Source organism: Nerophis lumbriciformis, linkage group LG14 (genome assembly GCF_033978685.3).
Source record: "Nerophis lumbriciformis linkage group LG14, RoL_Nlum_v2.1, whole genome shotgun sequence".
Classification (NCBI taxonomy): Eukaryota; Metazoa; Chordata; class Actinopteri; order Syngnathiformes; family Syngnathidae; genus Nerophis; species Nerophis lumbriciformis.
This window is the reverse complement of record NC_084561.2, coordinates 37,392,019-37,408,215: the sequence shown is the minus strand read 5'-3', so window position 1 is coordinate 37,408,215 and position 16,197 is coordinate 37,392,019. Positions and strand designations below refer to the sequence as shown.

General features: G+C 40.7%; 1 protein-coding gene across 3 annotated transcripts in view; it reads left to right on the top strand.

The window, feature by feature from the left end:
- The window catches only part of LOC133616379 (BMP/retinoic acid-inducible neural-specific protein 3-like), a 224,293-nt gene that overhangs the window by 204,971 nt on the left and 3,125 nt on the right, over nt 1-16,197 (top strand). For all 3 annotated transcript variants that reach the window (XM_072914704.1, XM_072914706.1, XM_072914705.1), the window contains exon 8: nt 1,781-2,123. In XM_072914704.1, the coding sequence (XP_072770805.1) occupies nt 1,781-2,123 (343 nt within the window). The remainder of the gene's footprint in view (nt 1-1,780; nt 2,124-16,197) is intronic.

Genomic DNA, 16,197 nt, shown 5'->3' with positions numbered 1-16,197 from the left:
GCTCCGTACAGCGGTGTTTTAAAAAGTCATACATTATACTTTTTGAAACCGATACCGATAATTTCCGATATTACATTTTAAAGCATTTATTGACCGATAATATCGGCAGTCCGATTTTATCGGACATCTCTAATTATTAGTTTTATTTTTTCAATATGTTCATCCAGGCAAAATATTAGAAATGCACTTTAAGGGGAACATTATCACAATTTCAGAAGGGTTAAAACCATTAAAAATCAGTTCCCAGTGGCTTATTTTATTTTTCGAAGTTTTTTTTAAATTTTACCCATCACGCAATATCCCTAAAAAAAGCTTCAAAGTGCCTGATTTTAACCATCGTTATAACCACCCGTCCATTTTCCTGTGACGTCACATAGTGATGCCAATACAAACAAACATGGCGCATAGAACAGCAAGCTATAGCGACATTAGCTCGGATTCAGACTCGGATTTCAGCGGCTTAAGCGATTCAACAGATTACGCATGTATTGAAACGGATGGTTGTAGTGTGGAGGCAGGTAGCGAAAACGAAATTGAAGAAGAAACTGAAGCTGTTTAGCCATATCGGTTTGAACCATATGCAAGCGAAACCGACGAAAACGACACGACAGCCAGCGACACGACAGAAAGCGAGGACGAATTCGGCGATCGCCTTCTAACCAACGATTGGTATGTGTTTGTTTGGCATTAAAGGAAACTAACAACTATGAACTAGGTTTACAGCATATGAAATACATTTGGCAACAACATGCACTTTGAGAGTGCAGACAGCCCAATTTTCATCAATTAATATATTCTGTAGATATACCCTCATCCGCGCTCTTTTCCTGAAAGCTGATCTGTCCAGTTTTGGAGTTGATGTCAGCAGGGAAGCTAGGGTCGATATTCTTCTCTTGATCAAAGACATCCAGGCGGTTTAGCTCGCTCGTCTGCGGGAACAAACTGCCGCCATTGCTTGCCGTGCTACCGAGGACCTTTGTCCCTGAATTGCTCACACACTCCAGCAGATTCAATGGGGGTCTGGCGGCAGATTTCTTTGACTTTATCGTTGGAAATGCATCTGCTTTGAGTGTCCCAGGATATCCACACATTCTTGCCATCTCTGTCGTAGCATAGCTTTCTGCGGTAAAGTGTGCGGACCAAACGTACAATTTCTTGCCACTTTCGCATCTTTGGGCCACTGGTGCAACTTGAATCCGTCCCTGTTCGTGTTGTTACACCCTCCGACAACACACCGACGAGGCATGATGTCTCCAGGGTACGGAAAACAGTCGAAAAAACGGAAAATAACAGAGCTGATTTGACTCGGTGTTTGAGAAAATGGCGGATTGCTTCCCAATGTGACGTCACGTGAATAATAGAAAGGCGTTTAGTTCGCCAAAATTCACCCATTTAGAGTTCGGAAATCGGTTAAAAAATATATATGGTCTTTTTTTCTGCAACATCAAGGTATATATTGACGCTTACATAGGTCTGGTGATAATGTTCCCCTTTAAAGTGGTATATAATAAAGGTTGACGATAAAAAACATATTAAAGCATGTTTTAACTGATTAAATGTGACAATGGGCAGGAATATTTCATACAAATCTAATGGTAGTCAGTTTGCCTTTGCTAACTCAAAATATCAGGCTCAAAATTGAGTGAATTTTATCCCGAGCATGCAAAGCTTGTGAATTTGTTAATGATTCCATCACATGACTGCTCGGAAAAACCATAAAGATAAAGTAACCATTCTCCCTCTGTCTTCCGCATGTTCTTTGTCTCTTTCCCTCTTGCAGGTCTCAGTCCTACTGGCTGAGTCATTTCCAGTCTCTCTTGTATTGTTCAGAGAACAATCAGCTTGGTGCATTCTCTGAGGAACTCCACAGCTGCAGCTGTCGATATGAACACATCCCCTGTCAGCTCCCTCCACCCTGCTCGGTCGGCGAAGGCTCTGCCTGTGCGGAGTGTGCGCCAGACAACCACACCCGATGTGGTAGCTGCAACCAAGGCTTTGCTCTGACACAAGGAGCCTGCAAACCAATGGTGGCCGACTCCACGGAAAACTACTTAGGATTTGAAACGGACCTCCAAGATTTGGAACTAGGCTACCTTCTTCAAAGGGCCGATCGCAGGCTTGAGGTATTTCAAGTGAAACGTCTGATTTCATGTTCACTCATTGTAAGTAAGATGAATAAAAACAACATAAAATTAGCTATTTATTGGTAGTTGTACAAACCCCAAAACCAGTGAAGTTGGCATGTTGTGTAAATCGTAATTAAAAACAGAATACAATGATTTGCAAATCTTTTTCAACCTATATTCAATTGAATAGACTTAACGTTCGAACTGCAAAACGTTATTTTTTCCAAATATTAGCTCATTTGGAATTTGATGCCTGCAACATGTTTCAAAAAAGCTGGCACAAGTGGGGAAAGAAAGACTGAGAAAGTCGAGGAATGCTCATCAAACACTTATTTGGAACATCCCACAGGTGAACAGGCTAATTGGGAACAGGTGGGTGCCATGATTGGGTATAAAAGCAGTTTCCGTGAAATGCTCGGTCATTCACAAACAAGGATGGGCCCGAGCTCATCTAAGATGGACTGATACAAAGTGTAAAAGTGTTCTGTGGTCTGACGAATCCACATTCCAAATTGTTTTTGGAAACTCCGGACGTCGGATTGTTATAGGTGCAACGTTCAAAAGCCAGCATCTGTGATGGTATGGGGGTGTATTAGTGCCCAAGACATGGGTAACTTACACATCTGTGAAGGCACCATTAATGCTGAAAGGTACATACAGGTTTTGGAGCAACATATGTTGCCATCCGAGCAATGTTATCATGGACGCCCCTGCTTATTTCAGCAAGACAATGCCAAGCCACGTGTTACAACAGCGTGGCTTCATAGTAAAAGAGTGTGGGTACCAGACTGTAGTCCAGCCCTGTCTCCCATTGAAAATGTGTGGTGCAATATGAAGCCTAAAATACCACAACGGAGAAACCCCGGGACTGTTGAACAACTTAAGCTGTACATCAAGCAAGAATGGGAAAGAATTCCACCTGAAAAGCTTCAAAAATTGGTCTCCTCAGTTCCCAAACCTTTACTGAGTGTTGTTAAAAGGACAGGCCATTTAACACAATGGTAAAAATGCCCCTGTGCCAACTTTTTTGCAATGTGTTTCTGCCATTAAATTCTACGTTAATGATTATTTGCAAAACAAAAATAAGTTTGTCAGTTCAAACTTTAAATATCTTGTCTTTGCAGTCTATTCAATTGTTAATAAGTTGAAAAGGATTTGCAAATCATTGTGTTCTGTTTTTATTTACGATTTACAGAATGTGCCAACTTCACTGGTTTTGGGTTTTGTATATATATTTATACAATCCTTTTAGTGTGGATCAAGCACTTTGAATTGAATTCAAGCCTAATCTCTTTGACAAATACTGTTATATAGTATATTAGTATTTATAATATTATTTATACAAATATGATTACATAGTATTTGTGGAAAACCATAGGAATTCCTCCGATGAAAGCAGAGACTATAGGTTAAAGGACTTGCAGAAAATAACAAAATATAACAGGAAGACCACCCACGAGCTTATGTTACCATCACAGGTTCAACAGAACATGGAAATGTTTTCAAGTGAATTTATTTTCCAAAATGACTAATTTTATTAAAAGTGAATGTTAAATAGGTGTTGGCCATGCGATGAGGTGGCGACTTGTTTAGTGTGCCTCCCGCCAGAGTGCAGCTGAGGTAGGCCCCAGCCCCCCCCCCCCCCCCCGTGACCCCGAGAGGGACATTCTGTAGAACAGGGGTGTCAAACTCAAATACAGAGTGGATCAAAATTAAAAACTGAACAAAGCCGCGGGTCAAGGTTGAACAAATTAACCTTTAACGTATTCTACGAGCTATCGTCACGTCCACTTTTCATCCATTCTAACATCGTTCAGACCCAGTCACACGATATTTGCGGCTACTGTACGCACACACGAGCGAATACAGGTTACACTGAGGGTGCCAGTATAAAAAACTTTAACACTGTTAGAAATATACGCCACACTGTGAATCCACACCAAACAAGAATGACAAACACATTTCGGGAGAACATCCGCACCGTAACACAACATAAACACAACAGAACAAATACCCAGAATCCTTTACAGCACTAACTCTTCCGGGACGCTACAAAATACACCCCCGCTACCACCAAACCTCCCCTCCCCACACACACACACACACCTTTTAGCGACCCGGAAGAGTTAGTGCTGCAAAGGGTTCTGGTTTGGTGTGGTTTCACAGTGTGGCTAAAGTTTTTTATCCGGCTACCCTCAGTGTAACCTGGCTGGCTGGCTGGCTGGCTGGCGGACGGACGTTTGAAAGACTCCCGGGAGGATCGGCGGGCCAGCTTTAGTGTTAATTTGATATCGCCTCAAGGGCCAAGTGAAATTACACGGCGGGCCAAATTTGGCCCGCGGGCCAGAGTTTGACACCCATGCTGTAGAACATGGATGGATGGAAAAATGAATCGTCGGTCAGAGCAATTTGTCTGTTGGTCAGGCTTGTCACGCACACAAAAGCATTTCGAGAGAAGCAACTAACAATTAGCAGTCATGTTGTTACAATACAATATACATTCAAAGGGAGCGAACATTCGTAGCTAACCTTTGCTGAATCGGCATCATCAGCTCATGTTTGTACGAGTGTCTTACGTATAAATGTAGTTAAGTGAGTATGTACAAAAATCCTTACAACACTCTGGCGAGTAAGCATAATCTAAGCATTCACATAAAGGTTGCAAAAAGCCACTTGAAGTTCTGTTTGAGTCAAGCAAACAAATCAAAATACCGTATTTTCCGGACTATAAGGTGCACTTAATATCCTCATTTTTTTCTCAAAACTCAACAGTGCGCCTTATAATCCGCTGTTGCCATTTCTAATATAAAGTAGTGTAAAGTTCTTACTTATATCTGTCAGTAAACTCGCCATGAAAGCGCTAAAACATACCGGTGTAGTGAGTTTACATTATTCACCCAAGAACCTTTACTTATTAAAGAGTTCCGGTCAGACGTTTTTTCATGGGACACATTTCCGGTGTGGTTGTTTCCGGATGAGGAGATGCTGCTCCGTTATTGATTGAAGTAAAGTCTGAATGTCATTAAAACAGTTAGCTCCATCTTTCGGCACTTCTTCCACACCCGTCCTTGCATGCTACACCGCTACAACAAAGATGACGGGAAGAAGACGCTGCCGAACGTGAGCCACGTAAATAAGACCGCCCACAAAACGGCGCATCCGGAAGCGACTGTCAGAAAGGGGCCTGATGATCTGTAAAACATCATCTATGCAACATTTTGACCAAAGAACCACCATTACATGTTATGTAGACCAGTGTTTTTCAACCACTGTGCCGTGAGATAAAGTCTGGTGTGCCGTGGGAGATTATCTAATTTCACCTATTTGGGTTAAAAATATTTTTTGCAAACAAGTAATTATAGTCTGCAAATTATGTGTTGTTGTTGAGTGTCCGTGCTGTCGGGGGCTCGGCAGAGTAACCGTGTAATACTCTTCCATATCAGTAGGTGGCAGCAAGTAGCTAATTGCTTTGTGGATGTCGGGAACATGGTTTGTCATGATCACAATATGCAGACGACAGCGGGAGGCAGAGTGCAGGTAAAAAGGTGTCTAATGCTTAAACCAAAGATACACAAAAGGTGAGTGCCCCTATGAAAAGGCTTTGAAGCTTAGGGATGGCTATGCAAAACAAAACTAAAACTAAACTGGCTGCAAAGTAAACAAAAACAGAATGCTGGACGACAGCAAAGACTTACAGCGTGTGGAGCAGCAGACGGCGTCCACAAAGTACATCCGTACATGACATGACAATCAACAACAAAATAGGAAACACTACACACACGAAACACCAAAAAACAGGTGTGACAGGTCGTGACAGTACTACTTTGAGACAAGAGCTATAGTGATGCATGGTCAGTTATGGTTTGAATTCATATCCAACAATTGCGAGAACGTCTTTTTACTGTCAATATCGGCTGCTGAGTTTAATTTTTTTATGTTTTCTGCCAGTGGTGGGCCTCGGGATTTCCCAATGAAAAAACGCTACTAACAGTACACACAATTTTATAGTTTGCACATGCTGTTTAGCATGTGTTATTTTGATTTTAGTAGATTATGCCTAATGTGTGTAACAGTTGATTAGAGATGTAGGTAAATACACAAAGCCTAAGACATGTCACTTTTAGTTTCAAGTAAAAAGGTTTTTTTTTATCATTAAAGATATTTTTAGGTCACAGTTCTTGATCACAAGAACCGAACAGCTTGCTGACAATCACTTGAACTTTATTCAGCGCGACTTGTTGCAATAAACAAATTACAATCGTCTTTAGTAAACAAGCTAATTGTCCCTGGCCGACAATTATCATACAGGTAGCCCCTACAACATATGAAGTAACAGAAAAAACAACCCTTGAGGCCAGAAAATGTTATATTTTTTTATTTTTTATTTTTTAAACATTAATAATTGCTCTGTAGATGTCGGAAACAGCGGGAGGCAGTGTGCAGGTAAAAAGGTGTCTAATGCTTAAACCAAAAATAAACAAAAGGTGAGTGCCCCTAAGAAAAGGCATTGAAGCTTAGGGAAACTAACAAAACTAAAACTGAACTGGCTACAAAGTAAACAAAAACAGAATGCTGGACGACAGCAAAGACTTACTGTGGAGCAAAGACGGCGTCCACAATGTGATGACAATTACATGACAAAGAAGGATAAAAACAACTGAAATATTCTTGATTGCTAAAACAAAGTAGATGCGGGAAATATCGCTCAAAGGAATGACATGAAACTGCTACAGGAAAATACCAAAAACAGAGAAAAAGCCACCAAAATAGGAGCGCAAGACAAGAACTAAAACACTACACACAGGAAAACAGCCAAAAACTCAAAATAAGTCAGGGAGTGATGTGACAGGTGGTGACAGTACACCTACTTTGAGACAAGAACTATATTGATGCATGGTTGGTTATGGTTTAAAGTCATATCCAACAATTGCGAGAACGACTTTTTTACTGTCAACTGAGTTGAGTTTTTTAATGATGTCTGCTGGTGGTGTGCCTCTGCATTTTTTCAACGCAAAAAATGTGCCTTGGCTCCAAAAAGGTTGAAAAACACTGATGTAGACCACAAGGAAGTGATTTACATTTAGAAAAAAAATTATAATAATATCACTCCTTTAATGCGCCCTATAATCCAATGCGCCTAATATATGAAAAAGATCAAAAATAGACCAGCGCGCCGTATAATCCGGAAAATACGGTAGTCTATTTTCCAAATTTATGAAGAAAACAGGCACTGAAAACAAAGTAAGACCTTTTATTTTGTCACACAGTCCAACATGTATCAAAACCAAAAGTCTAAGTACATGTACTTTACCTAAACTAATCAGGAGACAAGGGAAATCCCAGTGGTCTATTAAAAGATGTTGGCCAAAGACTGACTTTTATATCTCCACTGCAGGTGAATATATACCAGACCCTCCGGACATACAGTAACATTGCACCAATTAGCGCAAATTTAACGAGTCCCCCTGAATGATGCGCGGCCTTGTTAAATCCCCCCGCAAGTTACTACCTGCAGGGGTTAAATGCATCGGCAGCACATCTTTAGTTGCTTGTTTACATTGACAGATGTTGACACAATCTCATTGACAAACAAAAATAACCACTGTGGATCGTGCCCATTAGTTTCTCAACGTTCTTAGAAAAAGATGTGGTGAAACTACAAACCCCGTTTCCCTATGAGTTGGGAAATTGTGTTAGATGTAAATATAAACAGAATACAATGATTTGCAAATCTTTTTCAACCCATATTCAGTTGAATGCACTACAAAGACAACATATTTGGTGTTCAAACTCATAAACTTTTTTTTTTTTGCAAATAATAATAAACTTAGAATTTCATGGCTGCAACACGTGCCAAAGTAGTTGGGAAAGGGCATGTTCACCACTGTGTTACATGGCCTTTCCTTTTAACAACACTCAGTAAACGTTTGGGAACTGAGGAGACACATTTTTTAAGCTTCTCAGGTGGAATTCTTTCCCATTCTTGCTTGATGTACAGCTTAAGTTGTTCAACAGTCCGGGGGTCTCCGTTGTGGTATTTTAGGCTTCATAATGCGCCACACATTTTCAATGGGAGACAGGTCTGGACTACAGGCAGGCCAGTCTAGTACCCGCACTCTTTTACTATGAAGCCACGTTGATGTAACACGTGGCTTGGCATTGTCTTGCTGAAATAAGCAGGGGCGTCCATGGTAACGTTGCTTGGATGGCAGCATATGTTGCTCCAAAACCTGTAAGTTACCCATGTCTTGGGCACTAATACACCCCCATACCATCACAGATGCTGGCTTTTCAACTTTGCGCCTATAACATTCCGGATGGTTCTTTTCCTCTTTGGTCCGGAGGGCACGACGTCCACATTTCCCAAAAACAATTTGAAATGTGGACTCGTCAGACCATAGAACACTTTTCCACTTTGTATCAGTCCATCTTAGATGAGCTCAGGCCCAGCGAAGCCGACGGTGTTTCTGGGTGTTGTTGATAAACGGTTTCCGCCTTGTATAGGAGAGTTTTAACTTGCACTTACAGATGTAGTGACCAACTGTAGTTACTGACAGTGGGTTTCTGAAGTGTTCCTGAGCCCATGTGGTGATATCCTTTACACACTGATGTCGCTTGTTGATGCAGTACAGCCTGAGGGATCGGAGGTCACAGGCTTAGCTGCTTACGTGCAGTGATTTCTCCAGATTCTCTGAACCCTTTGATGATATTACGGACCGTAGATGGTGAAATCCCTAAATTCCTTGCAATAGCTGGCTGAGAAAGGTTTTTCTTAAACTGTTCAACAATTTGCTCACGCATTTGTTGACAAAGTGGTGACCCTCGCCCCATCCTTGTTTGTGAATGACTGAGCATTTCATGGAATCTACTTTTATACCCAATCATGGCACCCACCTTTTCCCAATTTGCCTGTTCACCTGTGGGATGTTCCAAATAAGTGTTTGATGAGCATTCCTCAACTTTATCAGTATTTATTGCCACCTTTCCCAGCTTCTTTGTCACGTGTTGCTGGCATCAAATTCTAAAGTAAATGATTATTTGCAAAATCAGTTTGAACATCAAATATGTTGTCTTTGTAGCAAATTCAACTGAATATGGGTTGAAAATGATTTGCAAATCATTGTATTCCGTTTATATTTACATCTAACACAATTTCCCAACTCATATGGAAACGGGGTTTGTAGGATTAATCCGTCATCATTATTAATCTGATTAAAAATGTTCACACAGTTACCAGTCTGCAGTGCAAAAAGACTCAAATTTCTTGAAAGCGTCTCTGGCAGCGCATTTCGGGCAGATTGTCGATGTAGCGTTATCTTTACGCATGCGCAAATGGGGAGTTGATCCGGTAGTGACAGGCTACAGAACCAAACAGGTCAATTTGGAAAATGCTTTAAAACATGTCTGCTCTCTCCACAGGAATTTTTAGTACAAAAAAGAACATGACTGAACCGACATAAAGTATTAGGCACACTCTCCAGGGAGGGTTATTTTCACTGATGCACTTCCATCTTAAAATAGCACTTTAATAACGAAAAGAGTAACAGGTCCATATTAAGGTGGATACAGTTTGTTTAGAAAAAGACTCACATTTTTTGTTGACAACATTTTTAAACATACTTGCCAACCTTGAGACCTCCAATTTCGGGAGGAGGGGGTGGGGTGGGCGTGGTCGGGGTGGGACGGGGGCGTGGCTAAAAGGGGAGGAGTATATTTACAGCTAGAATTCACCAAGTCAAGTATTTCATATATATATATATATATATATATATATATATATATATATATATATATATATATATATATATATATATATAATACTTGACGTTCAGTGATATCTAGCTATATATATATATATATTTATTTTATTATATATGTGTATATACATACATATATATATATATTTATTTTATTATATATGTATGTATATATTTTATTATATATATATATATAAAATAAATACTTGAATTTCAGTGTTCATTTATTTACACATATACACACACATAACACTCATCTACTCATTGTTGAGTTAAGGGTTGAATTGTCCATCCTTGTTCTATTCTCTGTCACTATTTTTCTAACCATGCTGAACACCCTCTCTGATGATGCATTGATGTGTGGCACGCACAAAAGTGCTTTGATCAAATGCACTAGATGGCAGTATTGTCCTGTTTAAGAGTGTCACAACATTGCTGTTTACGGCAGACGAACTGCTTTACGGTATACAAAAAAGTGACTGCTGTTGTTGTGTGTTGTTACCGCGCTGGGAGGACGTTAATGAAACTGCCTAACAATAAACCCACATAAGAAACCAAGAACTCGCCCTCCATCATTCTATAGTTATAACGTGATTGGGCAGGTACGCTTTTTTATATTGTGGAGGACCTGAGTCCGCCTGAATTTCGGGAGATTTTCGGGAGAAAATTTGTCCCGGGAGGTTTTCGGGAGTGGCGCTGAATTTCGGGAGTCTCCCGGAAAATCCGGGAGGGTTGGCAAGTATGTTTTTAAATGTGTTTTGAAAACCAATTGAGTGTAGATATGTCCGATAATATCGTCCGATAAATGCTTTAAAATGTAATACCGAAATTATCGGTATCAAAATTATCGGTATCGGTTTCAAAAGGTAACATTTATGACTTTTTAAAACGCCTCTGTGTGCACGGACGTAGGGAGAAGTACAGAGCGCCAATAAACCTTACTTGGTCAACAGCCATACAGGTCACACTGAGGGTGGCCGTATAAACAACTTTAACACTGTTACAAATATGCGCCACACTGTGAACCCACACCAAACAAGAATGACAAACACATTTCGGGAGAACATCCGCACCGTGACACAACATAAACACAACAGAACAAATACCCAGAACCCCTTGCAGCAATAACTCGTCCGGGATGCTACAATATACACCCCCCACTACCCCCTACCCCAACCTCAACCCCGCCCACCTCAACTTCCTCATGCTCTCTCAGGGAGAGCATGTCCTAAATTCCAAACTGCTGTTTTGAGGCATGTTAAAAAACATAATGCACTTTGTGACTTCAATAATAAATATGGCATTTTTTTCCATAACTTGAGTTGATTTATTTTGAAAAACCTTGTTACATGCATCCAGCGAGGCATCACAACAAAACTAGGCATAATGATGTGTTAATTCCACGACTGTATATATCGGTATCGGTATTTAACAGTTGGACAATATCGGAATATCTAATATCGGCAAAAAAGCCATTATCGGACATCTCTAATTGAGTGCATATATATTCCCGTCTTTCTTCCGTCTCTTTGCTCATGCAAAATTAAACACAATTAATATAGATTAAGAATGAAAAAAAAAATCTAAATGTATCCACAGCAACTTTGTTATTAATCTGATTTTAAAAAAAATAGTATTTTTTGACAAAAACAACATAAACAAAAGTTTACCATTGACATGCACCGTAAAACATACAAGGAGAATGTCTAACTTGGCAGAGCAGACAGCCGACAAGAAGAAAGTTGTTATTTTCCAAACTGTGCAGAGACAAGTGTAAATTGGTAACATTTGTAAAAATGGCAGCAGGTAAAACACACTGGGCCTGACCAATAAATGTGTAATAAAATACGTGCAAAACCTGATAGTACACGCAAAGCTGATCTACTAAGCTTGTGCATTTCTTAAATGAACAAAATAAGGAGAAATTTACAGAATATATGCATCAGAACACCCTCAATACTTTGTTTGTAGAAGGAGAAATTGCAAATATAATTGTTTAACACAAGCAGTGTGATTTATCAAGACTAAGACTGTTCTGCGACCGCTGTTTTGCATCTTTATTTAGTACGTCTTGGATGGACGCGTAAACTGGCAGTTACGTAGAAAGAGCTGTGAAAAAGGATATTGTGCTGCAGTTCCATCCTAAGTATGCTTGTCACCATTTGCTGTATGGACTGTCCAAATAAAAATATTAGGCATAAAGTCTATTCAGCAATATTACTTTATAGCTGCTGTATGCAGGCCCGGCCCTAACCAATCTGGCGCCCTAGGCAAGATTTTAGGTGGCGCCCCCCCACATTGGCAGTGAAGTGTATATACTCACAAGAAACCGAATAGCTTTGTCTTTGACCTTTTTTTTACTTAAAGAAAGCAAATTAACAATCAGAATAGTTAACAAGATAAAAAAAATATGAATAAATAAATTAATGCAAAAAATAAAAAATGAATATATGAAATACAATATTTTTTACATACATATTGCTTAATTAACATTAATGATGTGCACTTTAACAACTAGGCTTACAACCATACCTAATATATAAAGGGGTGGAAAAGTGACTATTACCTGCAGGGCAAACATTAGCTAACCAGAAGGCAATAACACCTGCTTAAAAGATCTAATACAAATGTCCCTGAGGAATGTAAGGTGGGAGTACTGTAATTACCTAACGTTACATTATTATTTTCCATAACAATTTAGCCCCCTCCACAATATTAACCCGACGTTAAAACAGAACTAGCTACTTATTGATTAGCAATTGCCGAATCATGTAACATTAGCTTAATGCTAAAAAGCCAGGTTACTATCACATTCTGTAACAGACAAATAATTTCATGTAGGCTAACGTTACCTACCTGCTACCTTTGTCTTTTCTCGTTTCTCCTCCTCTTCTTTTCTCTTTTTTCTTCCCTGAGCACCTGACAGTTTTGGCCGTTTTGACATCTTGTGTTGATTTTTTGATGTGGTGACGTCCAAAAAGAGTCATGGTACGGGAAGGGAGAGGGCGCACCGTGCGGAGGGGGCGTAATATTGTAACAAATAATATTTCTATTATATAGGCTTTACTTTGCATTTTAATTAACGTGGGATTATTTTTTGTATTTAGAAATAATAGTACCGACTTTTTTTTTTTTTTTCTCCAACATTTGTGGCACTGGCGTGGCGCCCCCTGATGGACGGCGCCCTTAGCATTTGCCTATACGGCCTATGCCACGGGCCGGCCCTGGCTGTATGAGTTAAGGGGCAGGGTAAAACAAATTAAATGAATGCTGGCGTTTTTCTAACAATGTGTTGTTGTTTTTTTTACTAAAACATAAGCACTTTTGTTTTTTCTCAAAGATCTAAAACTATTATTATATGCACAAAAGACTTAGTCCTCCCAAATATTGTTCGCAAATCTGTCTAAGTCTGTGTTGGTGAGTCATTTCTTCTTTGCCAAGAAAATCCATTGAATCTCACAGGTGTGGCATATCAAAGATGCTGATTAAACAGCATGATTATTGCACAGGTGTGCCTTAGGCTGCCCACAATAAAAGGCCACTCTGAAATGTGCGGTTTTATCACACAACACAATGCCGCAGATGTCGCAAGTTTTGAGGGAGCGTGCAGTTGGTATGTCCACCAAAGCTGTTGCTCGTAATGCTCAATTCTAAAACACAAGCCGTCTCCAAAGGCAGTTCAGAGAATTTGGCAGTACATCCAACCGGCCCCACAACCGCAAACCATGTGCCCAGGACCTCCACATCCAGCAGGTGAACCTACATGATCGTCTGATTGTCACGTTCAAACACAGGACATCTATTAAACAAGACAAAAGGCAAAGAATCAAACAGAGACAGAATTCAATTTGGACTCAATATTGAGGAAAGACATGGCCGCTGCACTCTCTGCACAGTCCTGCACCACGCTCTGACGAAGAAGGTTTTCGTCTCCTCTTTTATTTAGAGATTTCAATGTTTACGCAACAACACCTGTCTCAGCAGGAATGGGGAGTATGTAAACAGTCATTGTTGTCGGTCACATTGAAGACAAAAGAAGAAGATCCCTCAGGCTTGGGTTCGTCCTGGATTCAGCTTGGGCAGGTTTTCGAGGACAATGGATGACCCCTCCCGTCTCATTCCATCGTCCACAGCGGAATCTTCCAAGCGTTTGGCTTGGTGCAACAAAGACCGCTTCTTGTCTGTTCATTGAGAACTCAGAACGGAAAGTTTTTTGATAATTTAAATACAATTTTTCTGACACTGGAACGAGTATGACGATCCTCCTGGTAGGGGTGTATCTCTTTATGGAGGATGCCTGTGCGTGACTTTGTTTACCGTGGGGAGACTAGTCCACAGACAGTCACCACACGATCCTTGACAGGGTCCAGTGGTATGGAGTCCAAGACGACTGGAGACCCTTTTCTGCTGCAGCCTTCATCCACCATCGCAGCTGTTGTGGTAGTTCTTAAATCTACCGTCTTCCGCCTGCTCCGCCGTTGAGGTCTTCACCGTACCCCTGGCTAGGGGGCAGTCAGGTACTAGGTCTTTGCCAAGGGCCACCTGGGGTAACAGTAGTAAAGGGGTTAACCTCCTAGTGCCCCAAGACCCCATAGAGGAGCCTCCACTGCACGTCATGCCCAGGACACAAATCGTCTGATACCAGCCACCCAGACAGCTGCTGCAACAATTGGTTTGCATAACCAAAATAATTTCTGCACAAACTGTGAGAAACTGTCTCAAGGAAGCTCATTTGCATGCTCGTCGTCCTCATCGGGGTCTCGACTTGACTGCAGTTTGCGGTCGTAACCGACTTGAGTGGGCAAATGCGTCTGGCATGTTGGAGAGGCGTCCTCTTCACCGTTGTGAATCGAGTGACCCTTGGTGGGGGCGGGGTTATGGTATGGGCAGGCGTATGTTACGGACAACGAACACAAGTGCATCTTATTGATGGCATTTTGAATGCACAGAGATACCGTGACTAGACCCTGAGGTCCTTTGTTGTGCCATTCACCCGAGAACATCGCTTCATGTTGCAGCATGACAACGCATGGCCCCATGTTGCAAGGATCTGTACACAATTCCTGGAAGCTGGAAACATCCCGGTTCTTGCATGGCCAGCATACTCAACGGACTCCAGCATTTGGGATGCTGTGGATCGGCGTATACGACAGTGTGTTCCAGTTCCTGCCGATATCCAGAAACATTGCACAGTCATTGAAGTGGAGTAGACCAACATTCCACAGGCCACAATCAACAACCTGATCAACTCTATGCCACAGCGTGAGGCAAATGGTGGTCACACCATTTGGATGGATTATCTTGGCAAAGAGAAAGTACTCACTAACACAGATTTAGACAAATATTTGAACAATATTTGAGAGGAATAGGTCTTTTGTGTATATAGTAAAAGTTTTAGATCGTTGAGTTCAACTCATCAAAAATGGAAGCAAAAACAAAAGTGTTGTGTTTATCTTTTTGCTCAGTATATATGACGAAAAAATATTGCAATAAAAATATTTGCGCCTTGAACATTTCAAGGCACGCTCAAGTTAGTGCCGGCGTCTTCCAATTCATTTCAGCGCGCTTTAAAAGTGGGTTCCGTTGTAGATGCACGGCAGAACTGCTTCTAAAATGCCCATAAAAAGTGAAACGGATGTCTGCTGCATGTTTCAAAACAATGAGTGTCTCCATTATGAAAGCTACATAGAACACGCAAAAAATCTCATGTGTCCAACTTTGAATAATCAAAAAATGGTCAATATTTCCAAACTTCCCGAGCATAACTTCCCGTGGTAAATTTTCGGGAAGTTTCCGGAAATTTTCCACCCCTTTGCAACCCTATGCAGGATATTTATTTTTAAGATTGTAAGCTGATGATGTTCTAGTGCATAGCTAAACTATCAGCAGCTAACAACCAGAGGTGAGTAGTAACGCGCTACATTTACTCCGTTACATCTACTTGAGTAACTTTTGGGATAAATTGTACTTCTAAGAGTAGTTTTAATGCAACATACTTTTACTTTTACTTGAGTATATTTATAGAGAAGAAACGCAACTTTTACTCCGCTACTTTTATCTACATTCAGCTCGCTACTAATTTTTATCGATCTGTTAATGCACGCTTTGTTTGTTTTGGTCTGTCAGACAGACCTTCATAGTGCCTGCGTTTCAACAAATACAGTCACTGGGGACGTTCACTCCGTTCCACCAATCAGATGCAGTCACTGGTGACGTTGGACCAATCAAACAGAGCCAGGGGTCACATGACCTGACTTAAACAAGTTGAAAAACGTATTGGGGTGTTACCATTTAGTGGTCAATTGTACGGAATA